This window comes from Lithobates pipiens, unplaced genomic scaffold (genome assembly GCF_037356315.1).
Source record: "Lithobates pipiens isolate NorthernLeopardFrog02 unplaced genomic scaffold, aLitPip1_a1.2 Scaffold_18, whole genome shotgun sequence".
Taxonomy (NCBI): Eukaryota; Metazoa; Chordata; class Amphibia; order Anura; family Ranidae; genus Lithobates; species Lithobates pipiens.
In genome coordinates this window covers 347101712-347127913 of record NW_027507758.1, presented here as the reverse complement: position 1 = coordinate 347127913, position 26202 = coordinate 347101712, and the positions used below count along the sequence as shown (strand labels likewise).

Here is a 26202-nt window from a genome sequence, read left to right as displayed (position 1 = left end):
CCATGTAGAAGAGGCCTAGGAATGATGGAAAGGAGTACTTCAGAGGGAAGGTGGCCTGCCCAGAACATAATGCAGGCCTCCCCAGAGATATAGTAGACATTTAGAGTGGAGTCAGTGAACTTGTACTTTTATTGTGAAGATTAGAATACATTAAAATGAATGAGCAGGCTGCTTGGGAGGTACACTGCTCCTCATGGCACCCCATGTCCTCTTCACTTGCTCCCCGGCCCCTTTGTGCCACCTTTGATTTCCTTCATGCCAGTCCTGAGCTCCCTCATGAACGTGTCCTTCACCCTCTCCATCTTCCGCCCTATGTCCTCCAGGTTCCGGGGAGCCGCCTCCTTGGTGAGTTGTCGGACGGTGTCGGAGCGGAGCAGGCGCTGGGCCGCGTCCTTACCGGTCAGCTGGGCCTTGGTGATGGCGAAGGCGGTAATCTGGGCGGCTCTGCGGATAGGCCGAGACTCGGAGAGCTTCTCAATCACCTGAGGGTTATTCAGGAGGTTGAAGAGAAGCCGACGGAGCACCATGTTTGCCCTCCTGTGTCCGGGCACAGTCCACCGACAACGGAGCCCTGAGGAGAGAGCCAAGCAGTCAGTACCGATCCCACACAGGCCGTACACAACCCACTTCTACCAACCTACTTACCCGTCAGTCACAGCACTCTTCCTGACTCGCAGATAAGTATTTGCCCTTTTTAAAGATGGCGGCCTAGGTGAACTCGGAAGTGATAGTGTGCGCCTTCTACTCATTGGCTCGTCTTTGTCGCGAGAAGAGGAATCGGAAAACCGCAGTTGCGCCGTGGTGGCCGGCGTGCTGGAGAGGTCGGGAAGATGCTGAGCATTCTAAAGACTGATAGCTATGTGGAGCTGAGTCAGTACCGGGACCAGCATTTCAAGGTAGGCGAGGGGAGCGGTTCAGTAGTGTGTGCTGTGTTTAGGAAGGGACCCATTAAGAGCTCTGCATGCTTTAGCCCTGGTCAGTGTTTCCATAGAAACCAGACAAAGTCAGGTAGGTAGCACGTTCAGAATGAGGTCCTCAATGAAAGCCTGCTTATCCCTTACTGTACTGAACAACTTGACTTAAAGTGGTTGTAAACCCTCCCTCCTTACTTTTACCTATAGGTAAGCCTAGAATAAAGCTTACCTCTAGGTAGTGGATATGTCTCCTAAACGTGTGCCGTTTAGGAGATATTTCACTTGTAGTACACCAATTGATGTAACCAGTACATGCATGGACCTCCATGCCGTTTCTTCCCTAACGTGTGCTATTTCTGATGGCTCCTGTGCACATGTGAGGTAGTGACATCACACGGCTCCAGCCAATCGCAGAGCCAGAGTCTGCGCCCCTGGAAGGAAGAGGGGCGAGGCGATGGATGCAGCCTGCACAGGGGACAGCGCTGGATTCGTTTGCAGTTTAGTGTCACATATTGTGTCACATAATGAGCTAGTATGTGATGCATACTAGCTCATTATGCTTTTAATTTGCAGGGTTTGCAGTGAGCAAAAGAGGAAGTAAAGCCAATCAGGTAAAGTGATTGCAAAGGACCGTGTGTGTGTGTGTGTATGTATGTGTGTGATTTTTATTTATTTTTTTATTAAAAAAAAGTCATTCTTACCTCCACTGTGCAGTTTATTTTGCACAGAGTGGCCCAGAACATCCTCTTCTGGGATAGCTCGGTGGCTCCTCCCCCCACATTAGATAACCCCCCTAGGAGAAGTGCTCTCCCTAAGGGGGTTACCTTGTGGGCGCGTTCTCGAGTCCAGCATTTGCGTCCACAGACACGAATGCCGGACTTAGCCCCGCCCCCCATGTGATTGGATTTGATTGACAGGAGCTAATGGCTGCGCTATCATTCCAATCAAGAGCCAGGACCCCATGGAGAGGGGGACAGCATGTCCCTGCCGGAGAGATGAAAGGGCTCAGGTAAGTAAAATGGGGGGGCTAGGGGGCCGGTGACTGCCAGGCATTTTTTCACCTTAATGCATAGGATGCACTTTTTAAGATTTTACTCTCTTCCGGATCAGGGCATTTGTTGCTATTCCGCACTGCGCTACTTTAATTGATAATTGCGCAGTCATGCAATTCTGTATCCAAATGAAATTTATACACTTATTTTTTTTTTTCCCCCACACAAATAGAGCTTTTTTTTTAGGGTATTTGATCACCACCTGTTGTGTGTTTTTTTTTTTTAAATGATATAAATGGAAAAAGACTGAAAAAAAAAAAAAAAAAAAAAACGATATTTTGTACTTTTTGTTACAAAACAAACAAAAAAAAAACACAAATTTCGCCATTAAAAAAAATAAAATAAACCCAAAACAAGCGTATATCAATTGGTTTGTGTGAAAGCTATAGCGTCTACAAACTGTGGTATGCATATTGAAATTGGAACTCGGCTTTAACTTTCTAACTGCCTATCACATTTATTCAGGAGCTGAAATGCCATGGCAGTATAAAAACTCCCCCCCAAAATGACTCCTTCCTTCTTTTTTGTTAAAAAAAAAATATTGTAACTTTATTAAGAATTTTCGCACATGCCATGGATATATATGGCATTTTACACCAAAACACGTTCTACTACTTCTTCTGATTTATGGGGATACCACATGTACAGGCCCCCAAAATCCAATCACAGCCTTCAGGCTTTCAAAGGGTGTACTTCCTCGCTATGACTTTTTTGGAGGCCTTGAAATGCCAAAATAGTACACCCCCCCCATGACCCCATTTTGGAAAGTAGACGCCCCAAAGTATTAAGAGGCATGGTGAATATTTTACAGATATCATTTTTTATCACAAGATTTAAAAAAAAAAAAAGAATAAGGCACTTTATTTTTCCTTCATTTTCCAAAATCTTGTGCCAAAAAATGAAATCTGCAAAGTACTCACCATGCCTCTTAACAAATACCTTGGAGTGTCTGCTTTCCAAAAGGGGTCATTTTGTGGGGGGGATTTTACTATCCTGGCATTTCAGGGCAGGAAAATGTGGAACTGGAGAGGGAGTCCAGAGAAGGGCAACAAAAGTAATAAAGGGACTGGAAGACATTAGTTATGAGGAAAGGTTACAAGAACTGAACTTATTCTCTATGGAGAGGTGATGCTTGAGAGGGGATATAATTTCAATGTGCAAATATCGTACTGGTGACACCACAATGGGGCTAAAACTTTTCCATGGAAGGGCATTTAAAGACTTGCGGTCAAATACTAAAATGAGAAGAAAAGCGATTTCAATAGGATGAGCGGGCTATTAATCCTGAGGAAGATACGATACCCTGTATTGACGCGTATTGGGGAGGGGCATGGATGAGCTCGGTACTATTAATTGGCGTGGAGCCCCCCACCCACCCCCAAGTGTCGGTGGGGCTTGTGTGAATTGGAGAGGCGATTCCCAAACATGGATTTTTATCTTTGCTGTTTACAGACTGGTGTGCTTGTAGCACCAGAAAAACCTGAGTACTTTATCGCTTTGTATGCAAATAAATGCTTTTTAAACAAGTACTATCTGTTTTTGTTTTTTTTTTCTCTATTTATCATTGGTAATCACTGGCCACCCGGGAGCAAGGAGTGGAGAGGAGCTCTGGAGTTGTCTTGTTATAGCCCATGGTGAGGCTAGCAGGCTGTTTTGGACCCTACTTAGCTGTAGTGGTCACACTGATACAGGTGAGAATATTCCTGCAGGTGGGGAGCAACTGTGGTGATGCACATCCTGGATCCTTTTTTGAGCACAGAGGAGTGGATTCATTTTGAGCACTTTTTATGGAGCACTTACATTGTGGGGACTTTATGGACTAATTTATTCTATATTCCATTTTTAATTATGTTTTTATATGAATTCAGTTTTTTTATTGTTTTATAAAATGTAAGTGTTCACTGCATGATCAGTATTTATTTCACATATGAAGTGATATTTGTGCCATCAGAAAATGTATATATTTTCACTATATATGCATTTAATGTATTTAGTTTTAAGCGCTGCACAGCTGATTGTTTAAATATAGTGTCAGCAGATTTTTAGGCTCCCCATTATCACGTTCTAGGCGCTAAGGTTTTCTTTTTGATTTATTTAGACACTATATTGTAGCAGTATCTGGTTCTTGAAGTCCACCCCTCCCATGTTAAGGTTGTAGTCGTGGACAGAGAGGGGCTTCTCAACCACAGCAGATGTCGTGGTAATTTGGACATGTCTGTGTGAATGGAAGACAGGACAAAAATGTCCCATTTGTCCTTCCACTTCACTGCAAGCAATATATTATTTCTCAAGCAGGCTTTCTCCCCCTTTATAAGTCAGGTGTTTAAAACGCCATTGATTGAAGCCCCAGCGATTAGGTTACACAGCGCCACATGAGGTGTCTAAGTGCCACGCTTGTATAAAAGGTGTACCTCTTATGGAACAAGGGTGACACCAAGTCCAAAACAATCTTGCCACTGCTCCTCATGTAGTCTGGACACCTGGGGGGCTCCACGTGACTATCTTTTTTTTCCCTCGTAAATCCTGAAAATCACATGTATAGCCTTTTGCCCTCTCACAGAGTTTATACATTTTTGACCACAGATTTGGTACGCTTGCTGGGGAGATACTATTTTGAATGCAAGGCGACCAGGGATTCATCGATGCGGATGTTTTGCTGGGGAGTACACGCATTTGCAAATTTCTGGATAAGGTGACCTATGAGGGGCCAAATTTTGTGGAGCCGATCATATTCGGGGTCACCCCAAGGATGATCGTGTGTTGTCGTCGAAAAAGCATAAATCATACTCTAGTCTCTTATCTACCCCTGACCATGGCAGCAGAGAACACAAGCATGTGATGAATGGGGTCTGTGGACCAATATTACAGTGACTTATTCTTTTTAGTAATGCCCATGTTGAGGGCTATGCCCAAATTTTTTTTTAAACTCTCGAACCATTACAGCAGGGATATGCAATTAGTGGACCTCCAGCTGTTGCAAAACTACAAGTCCCATCATGCCTCTGCCTCTGGGTATGATGCTTGCGGCTGTCAGTCTTGCTATGCCTCATGGGACTTGTAGTTCTGCAACAGCTGGAGGTCCTCTAATTGCATATCCCTGCATTACAGGCTTCCATGCTAAGTCTGGCAAGGTTTGAATTTGGGTTGCGGCGAAAAAACTGCTTGGCATATAAAATTTGGTCCACAATCGATCTATACAGATCTTCCATGGGGGCAAAAAAACGCTAAAAAAAATCGAGAGCAGTAGTTACTTTTTTTTTTTTTTTTTTTTGCTGTTTCCACCTAAATTCCAGAGTTGGCCAATGAATGGGGGGAGGTACGGATTCTGCACAATCTATGTGCTACCAGATAGGACTTGCAAACGCATCTGGAAGGACTCTATGGGCTCTACGGGCCTGTATTCAAATTCTTGGTGGCTGCGGGAGTGCTACTTGTGCTAACCACCACATCAGCTTGGGCTGCACTTATGGGACTCATCACGTAACCAAGTGATAATGCAGGGCTGGTGTGTAAAAGGCCAGGATGTACTAGACCACCGGTACTCCCTAGTCCTCCAAAAGTTAGCGTGGCACTCAGCTGCATATGAGAAGAATCATGCAATTCTAACACCTCAGAAACCTGGGCACAGGGTCAGGAACTTCTTCTCCATCGTCTGAGCTATCTGTCAGGGTGCTGCTGCTCTCTACAGGTTCATATTCTAAGGGGGATTCTGTCAGAGAGGACTCCCCTTAGCTCTCTGATATGCTCAGAATCATGTAGGCCCCTTCACTAGTGTACCTTTCTTTGGATGTTTTGAACACTAAATTTTACAGGTACCTAGTAGGGGGGAAAAAAAAAGCTGCTGACTGTCAGGGATTGTGTGAACTGCTACAAATAAAAATGTACCTGCTAGTGCTAGCAGAGATAAGACCTGGTCTTGCTAACACTGCTGTTTTGTGTACTATGTATCGGAAGCAACGGTGATCTACTGCCACTGCACTTGTTGGGAGGGAGATGGAGGGGCTAAACGCAGGTGCTGGGAGGTGTCAGGATTTAGCAGGCTCAGCCCCATCTGCAGACTACTTTGGTAGAAAAACGTTTTCCCGTTTCATTCTACTCCCCTTTTGATGTTTTCTGTACTGGTAGCATGAACCTGAAACATACGTGGCTGTTTGTTTTGCAGACCTGTGCTTTTTGTGGTGTGTGTGTGTGTGTGTGTGTGTGTGTGTGTGTGTGTGTGTGTGTGTGTGTGTGTGTGTGTTTTTTTTTTTTTTTTTTTTCCCCAAATCTGACATGTTGGTGTTTATCTTTCCCTTGGATGTTATAAGTCGCACTGTGTAAATACAGCTGGATAAAACAAAAACATTGGAGATTTAGTGCCCGTTCACACAGGGGCAACACGACTTGCAGCGCGACTCAGACGCGACCTGCACACGACTTCAGCAGTGACTTGCAAAACGACTACTGTATAGAAGTCAATGCAAGTCGCCTGAAGTCGCCCCAAAAATAGTACAGGAACCTTTTTCTAAGTCGGAGCGACTTGAGTCGCTCCTATTAGAACGGTTCCATAGTACAGAACGGAGCGCGATTTGTCAGGCGGCTAAGTCGCCTGACAAGTCGCGGTAGTGTGAACAGGCACTTACTAAAACTGGAGCGAGCCTAACCTGGTGCAGCTCTACATAGAAACCAATCAACTTCTAGGTCTTATTGTCAAGTTTAACTGAACAAGCTGAGGTTAGAAGCTGATTGGCTACTATGCACAGCTGCACCAAATTCTTAGTACTCCAGTTTTACTAAATCTCCCCGTGTCTGTCTTCATTTCATTCTGCAAAGCAACAAAATGTGATTATTTTAAAGGGAGTGACTTTCTATACCCACTGTATATACAGACTTTTTATTTTGTAAATATTTCAAATTATTCATTATTCTTTCTTCACTATAGGGCAAAAGAGATGAGCAAGATAAACTTTTGAAACAAAGCTGCACTTTGTATGTTGGAAACCTCTCATTTTATACAACAGAAGAACAGATACATGAATTATTCAGCAAGAGTGGAGATGTAAAAAAGATCGTTATGGGTCTGGATAAAATTAAGAAAACTGCTTGTGGATTCTGCTTTGTAGAGTATCCTTTTTGTTGATGGTTTTAGGTGTGAAACAATTAACTTTGCAAGCCTTGCTGAATAGGCAAACCCAAGTGTTGAAACATGTATAATTCTAAGAGTTTATGTACCTGTGTATGTCTGTTTTGGTGAAGGGGTCATTCTAACAGCAAACCTCAATCTAGCTGCAGCTGATGTTAACATTTTTTAGAGAGGTTATGGAACAGACTATTTAGTTTTTCAGGAAACCTCACTTTGCAATTCTACATTGAATAAACAGTACATACCAGAGCTATGCCTGTTGTAAATGGTGGAGGTCCTCCCATTACAAATGCCAGTTAGGCTGAATTTCACAATAATGCACCCCCTTCCTCCAGGCATCTCAGGTCATTCAAACCATGCAAGTTCTCCTCAAGCTGAGCTCTGCTAGATTCCAACCACTGGGATTTGCACCGTGGCAAAATGCCTGTGTGGATGGAGTCTAAAGCTGATAATACGCTAGTAGAATTTTGCATGAAAATTCATATGAAATTGTTCAGTACATTCAAACGTTTGAAAGTAGTATAATATTTTGTTTTGTTACATGGTTAATCTGGTCCATCCAGTTCAACAAGGGGAAAATAAATCCTTCCTGATCCCTCAAGAGACAATCAGATATTCCTTGGATCAACTTTCCCTATAAATGTTAGTATCCAGTTATACGATGTACAGTACATTTAGGAAAGAATCCAGGCCTTTTTTAAACAATCGACTAAACTGGCCAGAACCAGCTCTGGAGGGAATCCATTCCACATTTTCACAGCTTAATGTGAAGAAGCCTTTCCATATTTGGAGATGAAATATCTTCCCACAGATGTAAAGAATGCCTCCTTGTCTGTGATGACCTTAAAGTGAATAACTCAACACTAAGTTCACTATATGGACCCCTTATATATTTGTACATGTTGATCATATCTCCTCTTTTCAAGGGAGAATAAATTCAGTTCATCTAATCTTTCCTCATAGCTGAGCTCCTCCATGCCTTATCAATTTAATTGCCCTTCTCTGCGCTTTCTCCAGTTCCCCAATTATCCTTTTTGAGAACTGTGCCCAAAACTGAACTGCATATTCCAGATGAGGTCTTACTAATGATTTATACACGGGCAAAATGATCTCTCTCTGGAGTCCATACCTCTCTCTTAATACAAGAAGGTAGCTTTTGCTAGCTTTAGAAACAGCAGCTTGGCATTGCATACTATTATGTTTATGATCTACCAGAACACCCAGATGCTTCTTCACCATTGATTCCTCCAGTTTTCCCCCCTAGTATGTATATGTGCTTTTTAAGCCTCCAAGTGCATACATTTACATTCAAACAGTGCATTATCAGCTTGTAAGCTGCATAGCTTGGTGTCCACTGCAAAGACTGAAATTGTACTTTTAATTCCAAACTCTATATAAATGGTATATTTAAAAAGTATGTGTCCCAATACTGAACCTTGGGGTACACCACTAATAACCTTAGACTATTCAGAGTATAACTCATTAACCATTACAGTAGTTATACTTAATACAGTATAAACGCTCATATGTTTGCTTTTAACATTGAATTGTTGGAATGAATGAACTTTAGCGAACGAAACCCACATTTAGAAATTTTTACGATTGAGAGAATATTTCCATCCTACTCCTTCAATTTTCCTCGTTGCTGCAGTCAAAAAACAAATGTTGATTTGACCCCACTAATGACTGAAAAAATGAATGAACGATGTTGAACATAATTCAGCAGCTTACAGCCTAAAGCAGAGTTCCACCCAAAAGGGGAAGTTCCACTTTAAGGCCTCCCATCTGATTTTTGACTGCCTAGGCGATTGGAAGAGGACGTTTTCTGTCTCCCCCCACACCCCCTTGCCGCAGTCTTCTGGGACACGTGATAGGTCTCAGAAGACTGTGGTACCAATGCACAGCATGACTTGCGTATGGGCAGTGTGCACCTGCCTGTGAATCAGCAAACTGTCATAGCCAGGTGCCCACAGTGAAGATGCCGGTGCAGAGGACAGACAGGAGGTGAACCTGGCTGGCGTGAGCCCATCGCTGGATTGTGGGACAGGTGAGAGGCTGTTAAGTCAGCAGCTACAGTTTTTGTAGCTGCTGACTTTTAATTTTCACACAAGAGACTAGAGCTCCTCTATTTTTCTATAGAGGGCCCCCCAACAGCTGCAGCTCTATTGGGAGGACCTTCACCTTTTCCAACAGGAGGAGCTATGGTATGTATTTATTCATTGGGTATAAATTGCATAGGGGATATTCCTGCAGGGGAACTTTCACTTTAAGCATAGTGATATTTACTGGATGTTGACAGGTCATTAAATAAGTTTTAGTTGACTAGAGCTTCTATTTATAATACAAAAAAGGTTTTGCCTCAACTCTGCCTCAAGATACTATATCAGAGCTGACGCTGAGCATGCCATGAGATTCATCAATGGTACTCGCTTGGATGATCGGATTATCAGAACAGACTGGGATGCTGGCTTCAAAGAAGGAAGGCAATATGGACGTGGCAAATCGGGTGGCCAGGTAAGGGGGGGGGGGGGGGGGGGAATTTGTCACAAACCAAAGCACCTATGTGATTGTGGTCTGCTGGAAATGACAATTTTCCAAGTACAAACCCCTATTTTTACCCCCTAGGGGACCAACTGCTTATTGCAGCAAGTTGGTCTAACGTACCGGAAGCTAATTCTTTATGGCAATGTCAGGCACTGTTTAAAATTTCCTGCCACCACTGCTTTACCATGGTCAGGGTCTCGTTCAGATGCATCCTTTAGCTCTAAGCAGTGTGGTCAGATAGGGGGACCAACATGCTCATTCACAAATAACAGCCAGCATTGCTATGTATCTATTAGGGCTGCTTTTACACATACACAGCCAGGTTGATGGATGACGCAGCATTGGTAACCTGGGCCCCTGATCAGAACAGAACCAAGTTCTGTACATACATTTGGTCCTTTTGGGGAGTGAAATAAAAACATTAGTTATATTAAAGCTTTAAATTTAAGCTGTGGCCAGGCTTTGGATGTTTAAGTATTTATCGGCGTATAACACGCACTCCAAGTTTAGGAGGGAAGTTTAAGGAAAAAAAAAACTTACACTTAAATGCCCATGAATGCAGGGTTGTCAGTGTCATATGCAGCCTTGTCTATCGTTGCAGCCTTGTCAGTTTTATTTTCAGCTTTTATTTAAAAAAAATGGCGCTGCCGAGATGTCCTGTGTATCTCGGTCGGCTCTCGGCCATTCTCAATGGTTTTGGGCCGCCGAAGGCGACTGAAAGCCGCCCAGAAGCCCCAAAACAGTAGAGGATCGGCGTATAACACGCACCCCGTGATTTTCCCCTGATTTTAAGGGGGAAAAAGTGCGTGTTATACGCCGATTTAAATACGGTACATATTCTTAACGAACACTAAATGAGCTTAAAGTGGTGGTAAAGGCAGGAGTGTTTTTTTATTTTTTTTTTTTTTTTTTTTTTTTTTTTACTACTTGATGCATTCTATGCAATAAGATAAAAAGCCTTCTGTGTGCAGCAGCTCCCCCTAACACTTGGGTCCCCATCCCCCTCCCGGTTGTTTCCGCCGCTTACCGGAGCTGTCGGTAGTGGTGCAGATGATCCAGGCCTTTCCCCTGTGAGGCAAGAAGGTAAGTGAGGGAATGATGGCCCGGCTCAACTCAATGCCATTGGATGACGGAAGCAACGTCAAACATCACTTCTGCCCAACGGCCTTACAGGCAATACAAAAAACAAATTGTCCTTTTTTTTTTTTTATATATATGTAAATGTGAGATCTGAGGTCTTTTTGTATTGCCTTTTTTGTAATAGGAATAAAAGTGAGTCAAAATCTTTTTTTTAAAGGGACAGTGTAAAAATATAAAGTAAAATAAACAAATTTTAACGTGAACTTGCATAAGCTACGCCTGCATATGTAAACGGTTTTCAAATCACACTTGTGAGGTATCGTTAGAGCGAGAGCAATAATTCTAGTAGTTGGCCTCCTCTAACCCTAAACTGGTAACCTGTAGAGATTTTTAAACGTCGCTTATGGAGATGTTTAAGGGTCAAAGTTTGTCGCCATTCCAAGAGCAGGTGCAATTTTGAAGCATGACATCTCTGGTATCCACTTACATGGCGTAACATTAAACAGATAAAGTGTGGCATGAGCTGGGTAAGGAGAAGTGGAGTATTTTTTCCCAAAATAGTGCGTTTGGCACTGCTGCGCAAATACGGTGTGACCTAAAGTATTGTAATGGGCGCCATTTTATTCTCTAGGGTGTCTGGGGAAAATTATAAATAAAATTTTTCAGCTTTGTTCACTTCTTCCCACCCCCCCACCCAAATTTCATCTCCCCAATGCACGTATTTTGCAAAACCAAAAACAAAAAAAAAACCTTGCCATTAATGTTACACAGGCTTACTTCAATCTCTTCATAGTTGTTTAAGCACACTGTTCAATTGCTTCTGTCTTACTTTCTGGACAGTCTGTAGATCATGACACAGGAGGGTTGATCAGCTGATCTCATTAGAACACACCCTGCATCATCTACCCTCAGCTGGTCAACTCCCTGTGTCATGACCTAAAGTCTGTCCAGGAATTAAGGCAGAAGTAATCGAGCAGTGTGTTTAACTGCTTGACGTCCGTGCTATAGCCGACTGACAGCCACAGCGCAGACCTGAATTTCTGAGATGCCGTCATATGACGGCCTCCCCCTGTGCGCGCTGTCTGTGCACGCTGTGATCACACGGTCACTGAGACACGGGTGATCACCGATCCGAGTAAGGGGCTGGTCTCGGCCCCTTACCATGTGATCAGATGTCAGCCAATGACAGCTGATCACATGATGTAAACAAAAGCTCGGTAATCGTTGTGTTTTTTTTTTTTCCCCCCCTCACGCTGACAGTGTGAGGAGAAAAAAAAGCTGATCAGCTCATCTGCAAGGAACATCGATCCCGAAGAGGAAGGAGACATATGTGCCCCCTTCCAATGCCCACCAATGGTGCCCATCACTGCCACCCATCGGTGCCCATTAGTGCCGCCTCGTCGGCGTACATCAATGAAGGAGAAAAATTACATGTTTTAAAATTTTCTAACAAAATATTTAATAAAAAAATAATAATTTTACTTTGGTACAGTGTTGTATGATTGCAATTGTCATTTAAAGTGCGACAGCGCTGAAAGCTGAAAATTGGTCTGGACAGGAGGGGGATTTAAGTGCCCAGTAAGCAAAATGGGTACATTAATGCTATATTGGTACATAGGGGAGCTGGTGAACTTGGCCTTTTAAAGCTCATTTACTGCTTGTATATGTAAATACCTAAATTTCCACAGCCCATCCCCAAGTTTCACCTTATAAGCAAATGCTAAAACCAATCGGACATTCAAAGTACGAGCTGGTGTCTCCAAATCATTTGGATGGAGGTATGCATGCCTGAAGCAGATTTATGCTTCACCTCCTTGGGCAGAGCTGCAAAGGGGGTACCACCGTTCCTCCATGCCATGGCCTGGCTTTTGCTTGTGGTGAATTATATAGCAGGTACAGGTGCTTTGAGCCACAGCACCTGTATTGTGTGATTACTATCGCGATAACTATCATTGATGGATCGTGGAATACATCCAAAGGCTCCTGTAAAACTGACAGACCCATTCAGACTGTGTGAAAGGGGCCTTAGGCCGAATGTGCACTCGTGTTTTTACCACCCCCCCCCCCCCCCCCAAATTCTGCCCCTTATACTGGAAAGCCGTGGAAGAGTAATATACAGTATAAAGTGGCCCTAAAATTATCACTGCTGTTCTGTTTACCCACAGCCCGCCCCTGTTTTCTCAGGCTCTCACTGTAAGCGGTCAGTTTGGTAGCATTCCTTCTGTTACCAATAAAGCCAGAGGCTACGAGGATTACATCACTTAAGATTTTAGTTCTGTGTTTACCTGGCTGGTACCAGCTAGGTAAGCAGCCAATTAAACCAATCTGTGTCTTATCTGCTACTTTGGAGAGCAGGGGAGGTATCGGGGGGGGTCTAATAGATCACTGATATTTCCATAAAGAGGACCTGCCACTCACCCAGCTATCACAAGGAATGTTAATCATCCCTTGTGATTGCAATAAAAAAAAAAAAAGTAAAAACAATAACTCTAGCATCAGATCTGTTCAACGGCTAACGTAAAGGTTTTTAAAGTAATGCCTATGGACAATTTGATACCATAGTTTGGTGCAGTTTACAAAATTGCACACGCCTGTTAATCTTGATATGTTTAATATCTATTTAGCCAACACAGCATCATATGCTGTACATGGTGGCCCTGTAGCAACTGGTTGTAAATCCCCACCCACCGGCAACATCTCTCCCAGGGGTTACGTCCGGGTATCGCAGCTCCGGCGCTGTGATTGGCAAGAGCTGCGATGTCACTCCCGTGCGTGGTAGCCACTGCTAACGGCACGCTGACTGAAGCAACGGCACATACATGCCGTTGCTTCAGTTGGCTTTAGTGTGCATGTCCCGATGACATCGGCACATACATGTAATATCTCCTAAACTGTGCAGGTTTAGGAGATATCCTGGGTAGCTACCTTTTTATTATAGGCTTACCTGTAGCATAAGGTGGTTGTAAAGGGTTTACAACCACTTTAAGGGCAGGAATTTTATGCCCAGCATATTTTTAGCCTCAGTGTGTATGAGGCCTTAGTCCCGGAATAGTTTTAAAACAGTATAAGGAGAGCAGCCATTAATCCCACAGCCATCCCTGTGCCATTTGACATGGCTAGTCTACCTTCAACAGTTTCTGTGGCCCCTGCTCGATTTAGCACTGGAATCACAAGCTGTCTGTGAAAGCAGAGATCTTCTACAGGATACATATGGAATACTGTGTAGCCCAATCGGTAGCCCTGAAAATGCTTGTTTCAGCCTCCTAGGTTTAGCGCTAGATCCTGGTTTTCAGATAGCTGTTGCATCTATTCTAGAGCTAAGCCCAGAAAGATACATTTTCAGGGCTTCTGATTGGGCTACACAGCATTCCATATGAGCACCTGTAGAAGATCTCATTCACAGACAAAGCTGCATATTTGTATTATTTTGGGGGCCCCGTCAGGTTGGTTGTACGGGGGCCAAATGATTTCTAACAGCAGGCCTTTCCTTGTGTATCAGCGAGGTTGGAGCAGAGGCATCTGGAGTTCCAGGTAGTTGATTGACACATGTCTGCTGTGGCAGGTGAAGCATGGGCCAGGATAGAATGTGGCCCCGAATAGGCAATATATGGCAATATGGTGGGGGCATTCAGACACCAGAGGGGTAGGGAGCGCAGGCCAGTGGGGAATGGAGCAGTAGGCATACCTGGATTTTCCCGGGAGTATCTCAACAGATTTCATCCAGTCAACAATGCATTACCATACGGTCTGATTCTGCCATGCTATAATCTGGCAGATGGCTCCTAGTTAGGTTGGTTGATCTCTACTATACCCCATACTGTGTAGGGGAGGCACCGTCTGGAGTGCACTTAGGGGGAGGTCATGTCTTTGGGTGTTGGTTGCTATGGGTGTTTTTACCTGCCCCTTACAAGTGTAGTGTGGGGTGTGCTTTGTTTTCTTGTCCACCACTGATGTGGCAATTTTGAGGCAGAGGCTGTAGCCTTAACACCTCAAGCTACAGAGTGCCAGCAGCACGGAGGTAAGCAGACGCTTCAACCCGGTAACTCCATCCTACATTTATGTTACACTTGCACATGTGCAGGGCTGCTGAGGTCTGCTTACTTCACTTTTAACATTGATTGCACTCTCCTTTTTTTTATTTTTTATTTTTTTTTAAATAAAAGGGGAGCTTGTTTGACCCCCAAAAGTTGTTTTTTTTTTTTTTTTTTTTTTTTTTTTTTTTCTCCATTAAAAATATATAAAATATATTTAGATTGTAGAAGGTACATCACAAGTTTACTACAAAGTACATTTGAGGTGGCTAGGGAACTTTTCATGAAGAAAATATGCAGCCTTGCACTGCTAATCTTCCCTTTTTGAATGTGCTAGATGCCTGCCTGTCTATTTTATACAGCACTTTGAGTCACTGATCATTAGTGCAGAAATTAGGAATTCTGACAGCCCTGGAGCATGCACTTACAAAAAAAGGTCAGCAATACCCCAACAAGTTTCTTTTTAAGGGTTATGAAACTTGTCTGGGGTAGGATATGCAAAATCAAAGCAACTAATGGAGTTTTTTTTTTTTCCAGGTCAGAGATGAGTACCGTGAAGATTATGATGCAGGAAGGGGAGGCTATGGTAAAGTTGTACAGACTTTTTGAAGACGCCCACAACCAAGCTCAAGCTCTCCTTGGATGTTAAGTTTATTTGCGAAAGCGGTGTTTTACATTTTTTATTTCTTTCCCTTTTTTGACCCAAGTAAATAAGGGTGTGTTTTGTTCATTTTGGCTTTATATTTTAAGTCCTACTACATGAAAATGAAGGTTCATATACACTTATTCACATTTTTAAAATAAACCTTTAAAAATGGCTTTAAAGCTGTAAAGTTTTTTTTTTGGTTCTTCTGTAATCTGTGTAGCACGGGCACACGTTTTCATGTCTTTTGTGTGTTTGATAACTAGCAATTATTTTTCTTTCAACTTTGATAGTGTTTTGCGCTCCCTCATGTGTGGAATAATATCTTCATATGAAGATTAACCTGGTATATTTTAGAACATGGATTATATCTTCTAAAAACCAACAGTAGTTACAAGCCAAAATCTAGAGTAAAAACTTTACACTATTATTGGTGTTGCCTAGGTTAACTGTCTTAGGCCCCATGAACATGGGGCTTATGGTGTAAATTGTGGGTATATTTCTGCACCCATGAGCAATGGCTGCAGAGTACAGTTGCCCATAATAATAGTGGGTCTATTCCTTGCTGGTGTAAACTCGCGCACAAGCGTATACCTGTACAAGAGTTTACGCCAGACCTGGTTATATCCACGTACAGATTACATCACAAATCCATGCTAAATGCAAAAAAAAGAGGGCAGAGCGTTCCTTATTCTTTTTTGCTAAAAAATGGGAAAAAAAGACCGAAAATTTGGGGATCCCCCCCCAGCTTCAGTTCTAAAATAACAATACAGTATAAGAAATGTTTAAAATTCGCTAATGAGGCTTCATTGATAATCAGGACACTGATAATCTGTGTGAGGAAAGGAGTGCCGATAACCAGTAAGGCTGTAGGTACATTTTACACTGACACAATATGTGAAGAAAGGACTCCCGATAACTTGCAAGTCTGTTTTCATGTGATTGGACAAAGCTGATCACATGGTAAAGCCCCGCTGTGATTGACTTTTTACCACGATCTGTGATTGGCTGTGTCCAATGGATACAGCTTTCAGAGTGCCACAGTCTGTGTGTGGAAAGTGGGGTTCTGGGAGGATGTCCGTGGACACTCTCCCAGAACTGGAGGAAAGTGGTTAAAAAAAAAAAAAGTGGCAAATGTCAAACTTCATCATTCTGCTTCACCAAAAATTCTGCAACATGTGTGAGACTTCTGTGAATGATGAAGAAATACCACCATGTTTGGATCAAAGGTTTACCAGAAAGTTGGACCTTCTAAGCAAAGAGGTTAGTACAAGCATGACACATGTAGAACACTTCCATATACTCAAACTGTATGACATGCAGCGCATGTGATGACATCGGCACCTGAAAGCTCTGCTACTAGTGAAATACTGCTTTATTTAAAATCTTACCTAACCAATGACTAATTAGTCAGTTATATGCAGACTGCCAACAAGCTTATTGACAGTGCTGAGCTTTAGTGATAGAACCCAGCATGTTTGCATATAAGGGCCATGATGAAATAAAAAAAATTAACGAGTAGTTCAGACAAAATTGATCATAATGTAGTAAGCTTTCACTGCGGGTTACTGCCTCCTAGTTTAGTTACTAGCACAGGATATCTGTAAGGCTCCAATGGGTGGTAAACTTGCAAGAAGTGGGCCCTTTGAGAGAATTGTCTGTCCGAGTGTAGAAAAAAAAAACGTACTTTCTCCAGTTGTCTGTCCAGGACAGCACAGGAGAGACAGGCTCTACCTCCAGAGGCAGGAAACGCACAAATTCCAGGAAACCCTTTAAAGGGAGGCCCGGCATCCCCACTCTTCAGTATTTTATGCTCCCTCCCCCAGAGAAGGCGGTTGTGTAGTCACTTAACTCCTCTCCTCGGAGCGAGGGATACTGTTTGGAGGGGGGGGGGGGGGGGCAGTTACCTGTGGTTGCAGGAGAGGTCGACAAGGCCCTGGGCCAAGGGAAGGGGGATCACCGCTCCAGGTAGAAATGTGGGTCTAGAACTCTCCTCGGAACTGGAACACCAGTGCTGGCTAAGCATATAGCAACATGAGGCAAAAAAAGTTCTGGACAGCCGCACTCCGAAATATAGCCTTTATTTGTAAAAAGTCCAACAGATACAAGCCACAGCAAAAAAAAGAGACAAACGATCTGATGCGTTTCACACTTAACGGTGCTTAGTCAAAGCTATGTGTAAAACGTGTCAGCTTGTTTGTCCCTTTTTTTTATTTTTTTTTTATTTATTATTTTATTTATTTTTTTGCTGTGACTTGTGTGGACTTTTTATAAATAAAGGCTATATTCTGGAGTGCGGCTGTCCAGAACTTCGTTTTTGCTTCACAAGGCCCTGGGCCCCCTGGTGGAGCAGCAATGAGAGGCTGCATTCCGGTACCTTTTCCTACAGCCCAGGGTGGTGGGCTTGTACGTTTGCTGAAGGGCTTTCGGCAGGGGGTAGTGATTGCCTCTATCGAACTGGAAGCACACAGGTGCTGGGACGGGTGATGGTGGTAGGTGGGCACTGGCAAAAAAAAAATCCAGCCTGTGGAGAGCAGGAGGATGGGTGGGGGCTTCCGGCACACCATTCCGGGTTCTGCAGGGAGCATGGACGCTGGAGCCATCGGCAGGTATTTCAAACGCCGGCCACAATGGGGAAAGACTGGTGGGAGTCAATATGCTGTAGGAAGAGGAGCAGCATGTGATCCCAGAACCGGCAGCTGAACCATGTGGCAGTGGTGCTGGCCCAGGCAGGAAGACAACAGGGGTTTGATCCTATCAGGCGGGGGGGGGGGGGGGGGGGGAGAAGGAGTTCCCCTGGGAGTGGGTATGCTCCGGCTCCCTCCCTTTTTGTTAATGGTTTTGACCCAGGTGATGGAGCTGTGAAGTCCAGAGGTTCAGGCTGGGGTAGAGCACAGGGGTGATTTTGTGATGGTGTACCCTTTATGGTAAAGGGACCACTGACTGGGGGTTTTTGGGGTTTGCCTTATCCTTGTTTGTTTTTATTATTTTTTTTTTTTTTTTTACAGGTTTATACCAAAGCCCCAGGAAAGTCAGGGGGGAGGAAGAGATTCCTGTCCTGTAAAGTTTAAAGAGAACTGAAACAAGCTGCTTTGCAGGTCATGTATTGACAAACTAGTATGCAAAAAATCCGGGGTCTTCAAGGATTTGCTTTCAGACGTAAAAAAAAGAAATGTCTGCAATTAAATCTATGCTTTCAGATTTTAACGCCCGGCACCAGCCAGCAGAAGCACCCCCTGTTTCTGCTCCAGAGGAGGGTGACAAAACGGGAGAAGAGGATCCAGATTCCTTGGAGGAGTTGAGTGAGGTTGCTTCAGCCAAGGAGGCTCTGGATAAGGGATCAAAATTGCAGAGATACAAGCTCTCACTCAAGGAATTAGATGCCTTGTTAGGCGTGAATTACGAAATGCTGCAGATCAAGGAGGAACATGTTTCTCGGTATGATCAAATGTACCAGACATTGAAGGAAGATAAGGACAGGATTTGCCTTGTAGTCTCCTGAGGAGAAAATATATTTTCTGAGCAGGTTTCCTTTTTAGTGAGGATCCATCTTGCTCATGGAATAAGGTTCCTAAACTAGACAGGCCTCTCTCGCAAGTCTCAAACTCAACAGACCTCACGTTCGAAGACATGGGGGTCTAAAGACCCATAGATAAAAAAAAAAAAATTGAGGTGTTGCTTAAGCGGTCATGGGAAGTGGACCAACGTTAAGCTAGCAATGGCTACCATGGTAGTGGTGTGCAACCTGGAGGTCTAGTTAGACCAAGTTCGGGCCCATATAGAGGGGGAGAACCTCGTGGAAAGAAGTTCTAGACTTGCTCCCTTCATTTAAGAAAGCCGCAGGATATATGGTGGATGTATCAGTCGAGTCTATTAAACTCTGCAAAAGCAGCAGCCTCCCATAAGGCACATTCACAAAGGTTGAAAGGCTCCCCTTGTATTAACCACTTCAGCCGTGGAAGATTTGGCTGCTCAATGACCAAGCCATTTTTTGCGATATGGCACTGCGTCGCTTTAGCTGACAATTAAATTTTTTTTCCCCCCACAAATAGCTTTATTTTGGTGGTATTTGATCACTTCTGCGGTTTTAATTTTTTGCCCTATAAACAAAAGAGCAACAATTTTGAAAAAACACTATCTTTCACTTTTTGCTATAATAAATATCCCACATTTTTAGAGGGAACATTTTTTTTTTTTTTTTTTTAAAGTTTAGGCCGAATATGTATTCTTCTACATATTTTTGGTAAAAAAAAAAATCTCAATAAGCGATTGGTTTAGCGTCTACAAAATAGGGGATTGATTTATGGCTTTTTTTTTTTTTTTTTTTTTTTAATTTAACGGTGACGAGCTGCGATTTTTATTGGGACTGTGATATTGCTGTGGACACTTTTGGGACCACTGACAATTACACAATGATTAGTGCTATAAAAAATGCACTGATTACTGTATAAATGTCACTGGCAGGGAAGGGGGTTGACACTAGGGGCCTATGAAGGCATTAACTGTGTTCCCTCACTGTGTTCTAACTGTAGGGGGAATGGGACTAACTAGAGGAAGAGAGAGATTGGTGTTCATACATTGTATGAACACACAATCAGTCTCCTCTCTCCTGAAAGAACTGGGATCTGGGGGGGGGGGGGGGGTGTGGCCAGCGCATGAGCTGAATGGAAGCTCTGTGAGAGAGCTCTGTGACACGAACGGGCATATTAGCGACAATTCACAGCGAATATCGGTAAAAAAGATATGAACAGACAACGGAAGAGTTCCTGAATCCGAAGGTGATGTCAAAAAAGCGGAAAGACGAACGGAAAATGAAAAAACTAACGACATTCTCCTCTCAGTCAGCGGGAGGGAGAAAAAAAAGATGGCACAGATCCTCTCACAGCTGCTGTACCAGCAACAGCCTCCTCAGGGAGAGCGCAATACACTGACAGGCCTGATGCTGCTCTAGAGGAATCACCTCAGAAAACATATCTGGAATCTCCTCATGAGGAAGATTACCTCAGTCCTACATGTCGCAGCCCGGCTAAAACTCGTATCAAACTGGATTTCACAGGCCAGGAGGTAAGCTATAAAATACCTCATATTAGTCAAGATAACACAGTCATAACTCCTATAGCTTCACCTATAGCCGCATTCCCCACTAATAACCAGCCTATTCTGGACACCCAATTAAAAGAAATGCTATTAACTTTACATACTTCGCTTCATACGGATATTTTACAACTCACAAATCAATTCTCCAAAGCAGTGAACTCCTTAGGTGAAAGAGTACACACTATTGAGAACTCTATGGGAGACATGACCAATACTATTAATGATTTAATAGATGCTCATGAAGAAAATAAAGCTGAAAAAGAGTGGCTTAAATTTAAAATCGCAGATTTAGAAGACCGCTCAAGGAAGAACAATCTCAAAATCAGGGGTATCCCTGAAAATATACAGCAGTCTGATCTTAAAAAATATGCCACTGACTTATTCTCCAACTTGCTGCCAGCTATAGCAGCCTTAGAGCTCACAATTGATCGTATCCATTGGATTCCGAAACCGTCATTTCTCCCTCCACAGATACCACGTGATGTACTACTTAGAGTACACTTCTACCATGTTAAAGAACAAATCCTATATAAAGTGCGACATCTAGGACCACTTCCACAACCATATAATACAATCCAGATTTATGCTGACTTGTCTAAACATACTCTAGATATGAGAAGACAACTTTCCACGATTACAAAAGCTCTGCGTAATCATAAAATTGAATACCGTTGGAAACAACCATCTAAACTACTGATACAGAAGAACGACACCTACCATACAATCACTTCTGTGGAACAAGGCATTAAGTTACTTCACGCATGGGGTATTATCCCCGAACCAACTCCACCTATCGGAGCTAAGAAGAATCTGGAGAAACTTACGCCACAATGGCATTAGCTTTCATTGACTAGATCCGGTCAAAATACAATCCTATCTATAGGAAACCGATCTATCAGCTTGCCCGCCGTGCGATACTAAATCTTTGGAACAGCTGACCTTTGAACTAATTCCCCATTCTAATGTTGCAGTATACATTGAAATGTTTACCACTGCAAGTTAAGTTTAATGTTTGGTTATATTTTTGTTTGTGCTTTTACTTTTATTTTTTTCTTCACAGTATCCTATACACAACTCATAGCATTCAAAGGGACAGGTATGTTGTGAACCTACAAAATTTGAATCTGAGAAAACCCTGTCCCTACATTATACTGTGTTATGTTACTTTTATTACTATATATTATTATTTTTTTTTTGTTTTGTAACCCTTGTTGTAACTAACTCTGCTAAAAATCTCAATAAAAACATTTGAAAAGAAAGAACTGGGATCTGTGTGTTTACACACAGAGATCCCGGTTCTCGCTCTATCATGACCAATTGTGGGTACCCGGCGGCTGCCGAGTACTCACATTGTCTCTGGCGGCCAAAAGATGAAGCGACTTAAGGTAACAACTGTGCCTAAGATTAGGGAACACAGGCACCTTATCTGTGCCAATCAGTACCCCCTTACAGTGCCCACCTGTGCCACCTATCAATGCCCACAAGTGGTGCCCATCACTGCTGCCTCATCAGCATACATCACTGAAGGAGAAAAAAAAACAAGATTTTGTGATAAAATTTTGCAAAGTCTTTTTCAATTTTATTTAAAAACCGCAGAGGTGATCAAATACCACCAAAAGAACGGTCTATTTGTGGGGAAAAATTAATTTGGGTACAGTGTTCTATGACCGCGCAATTGTCCTTCAAAGTGTGTCAGCGTTGAAAATTTGGTCTGGACAGGAGGGGGGTTTATGTGCCCAGTAAGCAAGTGGTTAAACTGTCAGTTCCCCGTTCTGCCTGTGTACAAGGCAATCGCAGGTCACGGCGGAGATCGCGTCCGCCCGACCTGCAGTATACTTAATTTGCGCAGGATGCCATACTGTCCCCGTATAACGACGGCAGTAAAAGTGAACTAACCCAATTCAATATACTGCCGTAAACGTGCACTAACGCACATCAATAGACTGTAGCAAACCTGCCTGAAACAGTAAATTGACACCAAAGTAAAAATGAATGGTTGCAAAGCTCACACTGCACTATCATTATATTGGCACTAAACTGACACTAAAGTAAACATGAATATTCACATTTCACTTACACAATAGCATACTAATTTGCTAGTAGCAATAAACAGAGCCCTGTTCTATCTCCACTCCAATATCACACTGCAAATGGCTGCTTTGGGAAGGATACTTTTATAGAGATGTGTGGGGGCTATGATCAAAGAGCCATGATTGGGCACAGTCATAATTACTTTCTCCAATCATGGCTTTGACAGTGTTCTGTGTACTGACTGGGCAAAACTTTCATTGCTTCAGCCAATCAGGGCTTCCACTGCACTGTGCGACGCTTGGCAGGCCAAACGGTCAAAAAGCCCTGACAATTCGGGTGTTCGTCAAATGGGCGAACAGCCAATGTTCGGCCTGAATTTATGCTTGGGCCAAACCTTACACCCAAGACTAGTGACTGGTTCCCAAAAAAAAAAAGCGTCGGTGTCCGCTGCAATATCGCAGTCCTCTAAGTCACTAAGCACGGCCATTACTAGTTTAAAAAAAAAAAAAAAAAAAAAGACATAAATATACCCCATTCTTTGTAGACACTGTAACTTTTGCACAAACCAATAAATGCTTGTTGGTATTTTTACCAAAAATATGTAACAAAATATATATTGGCATAAATTGATAAAGAAATTCGATTTTTTTTTTACTGGATATGTTTTATAGCAGGAAAAAAATAAATTCAAAATAATTTTATTTTTTCAGAAGATAAAAAAACGCAGAGGTGATCAAATATTTATTTGGGTATAGTGCCTCGTGGCCAAGTAATTGTCAGTTAAAGTAATGCAGTGCAGTATCGCAAAAAAATGGCCATGAAGGGGGGTAAATCTTCCGGAGTTGACGTGGTTAAGTAAAGTAAAATGTTTGTTTAGCCACTTCAGCCCTGGAAGCTTTGGCTGCCCAATGACCCGACCATTTTTTGTGATATGGCACTGTAGCTTTAAATGACAATTGTGCGGTCGTGCAACGCTGTATCCACACAAAATTGACATTATTGACCTTAGGGCTATATCAACACCTTCAAGAGAAGGAAGAAAGAAAAGCAAAGCACCGCACCGCCTAGGAGCGGTCCTTACGGGTAGTAAACACACACCCCAGAAGACGAGGGAGGAGCTTGAGAGGAGGGAAGGCACAAATGAGCTGATAATATCCCCACGGCGTTACCAGCACATCCAACGCATCCGCCAAGGGATCCCTTGTTCTGGCCACGAATCTCTGCACCTTCCGATTGAGAAGGAGGCTAGGAGATCAACGTCCAGCGTGCCCCATCTCTGGCAAATGAGACAAAACACTTCCGGCTGCAGACACTACTCCCCCTGATCCAGCAACTGACGGCTGAGGTAGTACACCTGCCAGTTTGACGCCCGGAATGTAGATGGCAGTGAGAGCTGGCACATAAAGTTTTGCCCACCGCAGAGAGACCTCCAGCGCCGCTCCTGAGCCCCCCCCCCCCCGGTAGTTGACGTAAGCCACCGCCGTGGCATTGTCCGACTGGATCCTGACCGAAGCCCTGGACAGACAGCCCATGCACATCTGGCAATCCAGAGATGCCGGGGATTTGTCCCATTTAGATAAGATCTTCATCTGCAAAACCCAAGTGTGAAACTGGACATAAGAGATGGCCTTGAAGATGGATACCATGAGGCCCAGAACCTGCATGCAGAAACGCAGAGAATGACACTTGTGGGACAGCAGCAACCGCACTGCGGAGTGAAGGGTCTGAAGCTTGATTGGCGGAAGAGAAACCCTTGCCCTCGCAGAGTCCATAATCAACCCCAAAGCATTCCAGGCACTGGGCTGGGAGCAACACAAACTTCTGGAGGTTCAACACCCAGCCGAACTCTTGCAAGGCGATCACCACGTTGTCCCTCAGGTCTGACGCGGACATCGCTCGCAGGAGATCATAGTTAGTAACGCCAGAACCTCCGTACCTTCACAAAACAATTGAGGGCCTGGAGATCCAGAATCGGACAGACTCCTTCCTTCTTTGGCACTATGAAAAGATTGGAGTAGAAACCCTGAAACTTTTCTGACGCTGGTACAGGAACTATCACCCCCGCAGGAGCAGGTCTTGCACCACCCCAAACAAAGCCTGCCGACGAGACGGAGGAAAAAAACCCTGTTTATAGGACAACAGGAAAGAAAGTATTTTGTAGCCGGACAAAATGAGTTTGCAGACCCACTGGTCAGAAATCAGGGAAGCCCACCAGTCTGCAAACCACTGAAGGCGGGCGGAGGTAAACCTTCATGCTGAAGGCTTGTTTGGCTTATGCTGCCATGGATGCGTCAATTCCCCCCGCGGGAGCCTTGTTGGGCTGGGAACTCTTGACCGCAGAACTAGGTGGATGAAAAAAACCGCTTGTGAGTGGAAAAAGAGGGGCCCTGCCTGTGACGGGCTCCTTCGCCTTTTTTGCCTGTGGGAGAAAAGTACTCTTTCCCCCAGTAATATCCTTTATGTCACCCAGAGTGGCCCCAAAAAGCCGCCCACCCTGGAAGGGCAAATTCGCCAGAGCCTTCTTAGACGTTTGGTCCGCAGACCAGCAATTAAGCCAAAGCAACCGGCGAAGGACCACGGCTGTCACAGAGGTTTTAGAGAGTTATGGGGCCGTGTCCAAGGTCACATCAAACATACTGGCACCATCATGTACCAAAATAAAACCAGTCATGCCCAGCAATGGCACCTGTCAGTGTCTAGTAGTGACACCCATAAGTACCCATCAGTGCTGCCTATGAGTGCCCATTAGTGCTGCATACCAGTGCCACCTTTCATTGCCCATCAGTGCAGCCATATCAGTGCCCATCATTGATAAAAACGTACTTATTTACGATATTTTTTTTTTAACAAACAAAAAAAAAAAAAACATGTTTTTTGGTCTTTTATTTGTTGCACAAAAATTAAAAAATAAATCACAGGAGGTGATCAAATACCATCAAAATAAAGCTCTATTTGTGGGAACTGTCATTACACTTGTCATTCACAGTGCGACAGCGCCGAAAATTGGCTTGGGCAGGAAGGTGTCTAAGTGCCTGGTATTGAAGTGGTTAAGGCCACAATCTGTGCAAGGCTAGCAAATATGCAGAAAACTCTGCTTTTGTCAACTAGGTTGCTTGTTGCGCTCCAGAATTCGAGCTAGAATCATATACTGGGAATGATGTTAAAACCGGGTCCTGCTCTGGTACAAAGGATACATGGTGACTATGTTCTGTGCGTGCGTTTGCCTGCTGCTTTAAATTGGCTCCCTTTTGCCTGGTCTCTGCTATAGCTACAAGTGCAGGTATTACCTTGTGGGATTTTCACAAAGTAGAGTGGGATATAGGGTCAGCGCATCCAGGAGTACACAATAACCAAGGTGTAGAGCATCCTGCAAAGAATCCTCATGGGGGAAAAAGGCAGGAGAAAGCAACTGAGTGCTTTATAAGGGCTCTAGGTGGAAGTGGCATTAAAAGTGTGCTTCCAGTGGTGTGATGCAATACCTTGTCATCAACCTGAGACTGAGCGGTTGAATTTTAGCACCAAGTTTGAAAGGTTTGCATTGTGAAGCGAGTACATTCCAAACAGAACTGTTTTACACTGTAATGGTCAAATATCCCAATAACCCTGTATTACTGGTGCACAACCCTGGACTGTATACAAAACCAGGCTCTCCCCCCCCCCCCCCCCATGAAGGGCACACGCCCAAAAC

General features: G+C 43.6%; 2 protein-coding genes across 3 annotated transcripts; one reads left to right on the top strand and one right to left on the bottom strand.

Annotated features, from left to right (window-relative positions):
- Window positions 1-110: 110 nt before the first annotated feature.
- Window positions 111-766, bottom strand: NCBP2AS2 (NCBP2 antisense 2 (head to head)). Its single transcript, XM_077487426.1, has 2 exons — window positions 646-766; window positions 111-571 (listed from the first exon to the last, which is right to left on the bottom strand). Exon 2 carries the CDS (start codon window positions 525-527, stop codon window positions 213-215), a length of 315 nt encoding a protein of 104 aa, XP_077343552.1. The 5' UTR covers window positions 528-571; window positions 646-766; the 3' UTR covers window positions 111-212.
- Window positions 758-15562, top strand: NCBP2 (nuclear cap binding protein subunit 2). 2 transcript variants are annotated; one of them, XM_077487424.1, is made up of 4 exons: window positions 758-896; window positions 6888-7069; window positions 9464-9602; window positions 15281-15562. In XM_077487424.1, the coding sequence occupies exons 1-4, from the start codon at window positions 831-833 to the stop codon at window positions 15350-15352; spliced, it is 459 nt and encodes a 152-aa protein (XP_077343550.1). In that variant the 5' UTR covers window positions 758-830; the 3' UTR covers window positions 15353-15562. The 2 variants fall into 2 exon arrangements, with proteins under 2 accessions (XP_077343550.1, XP_077343551.1); XM_077487425.1 differs by lacking the exon at window positions 758-896 and adding an exon at window positions 3583-3657.
- The last annotated feature ends 10640 nt before the right edge of the window (window positions 15563-26202 follow it).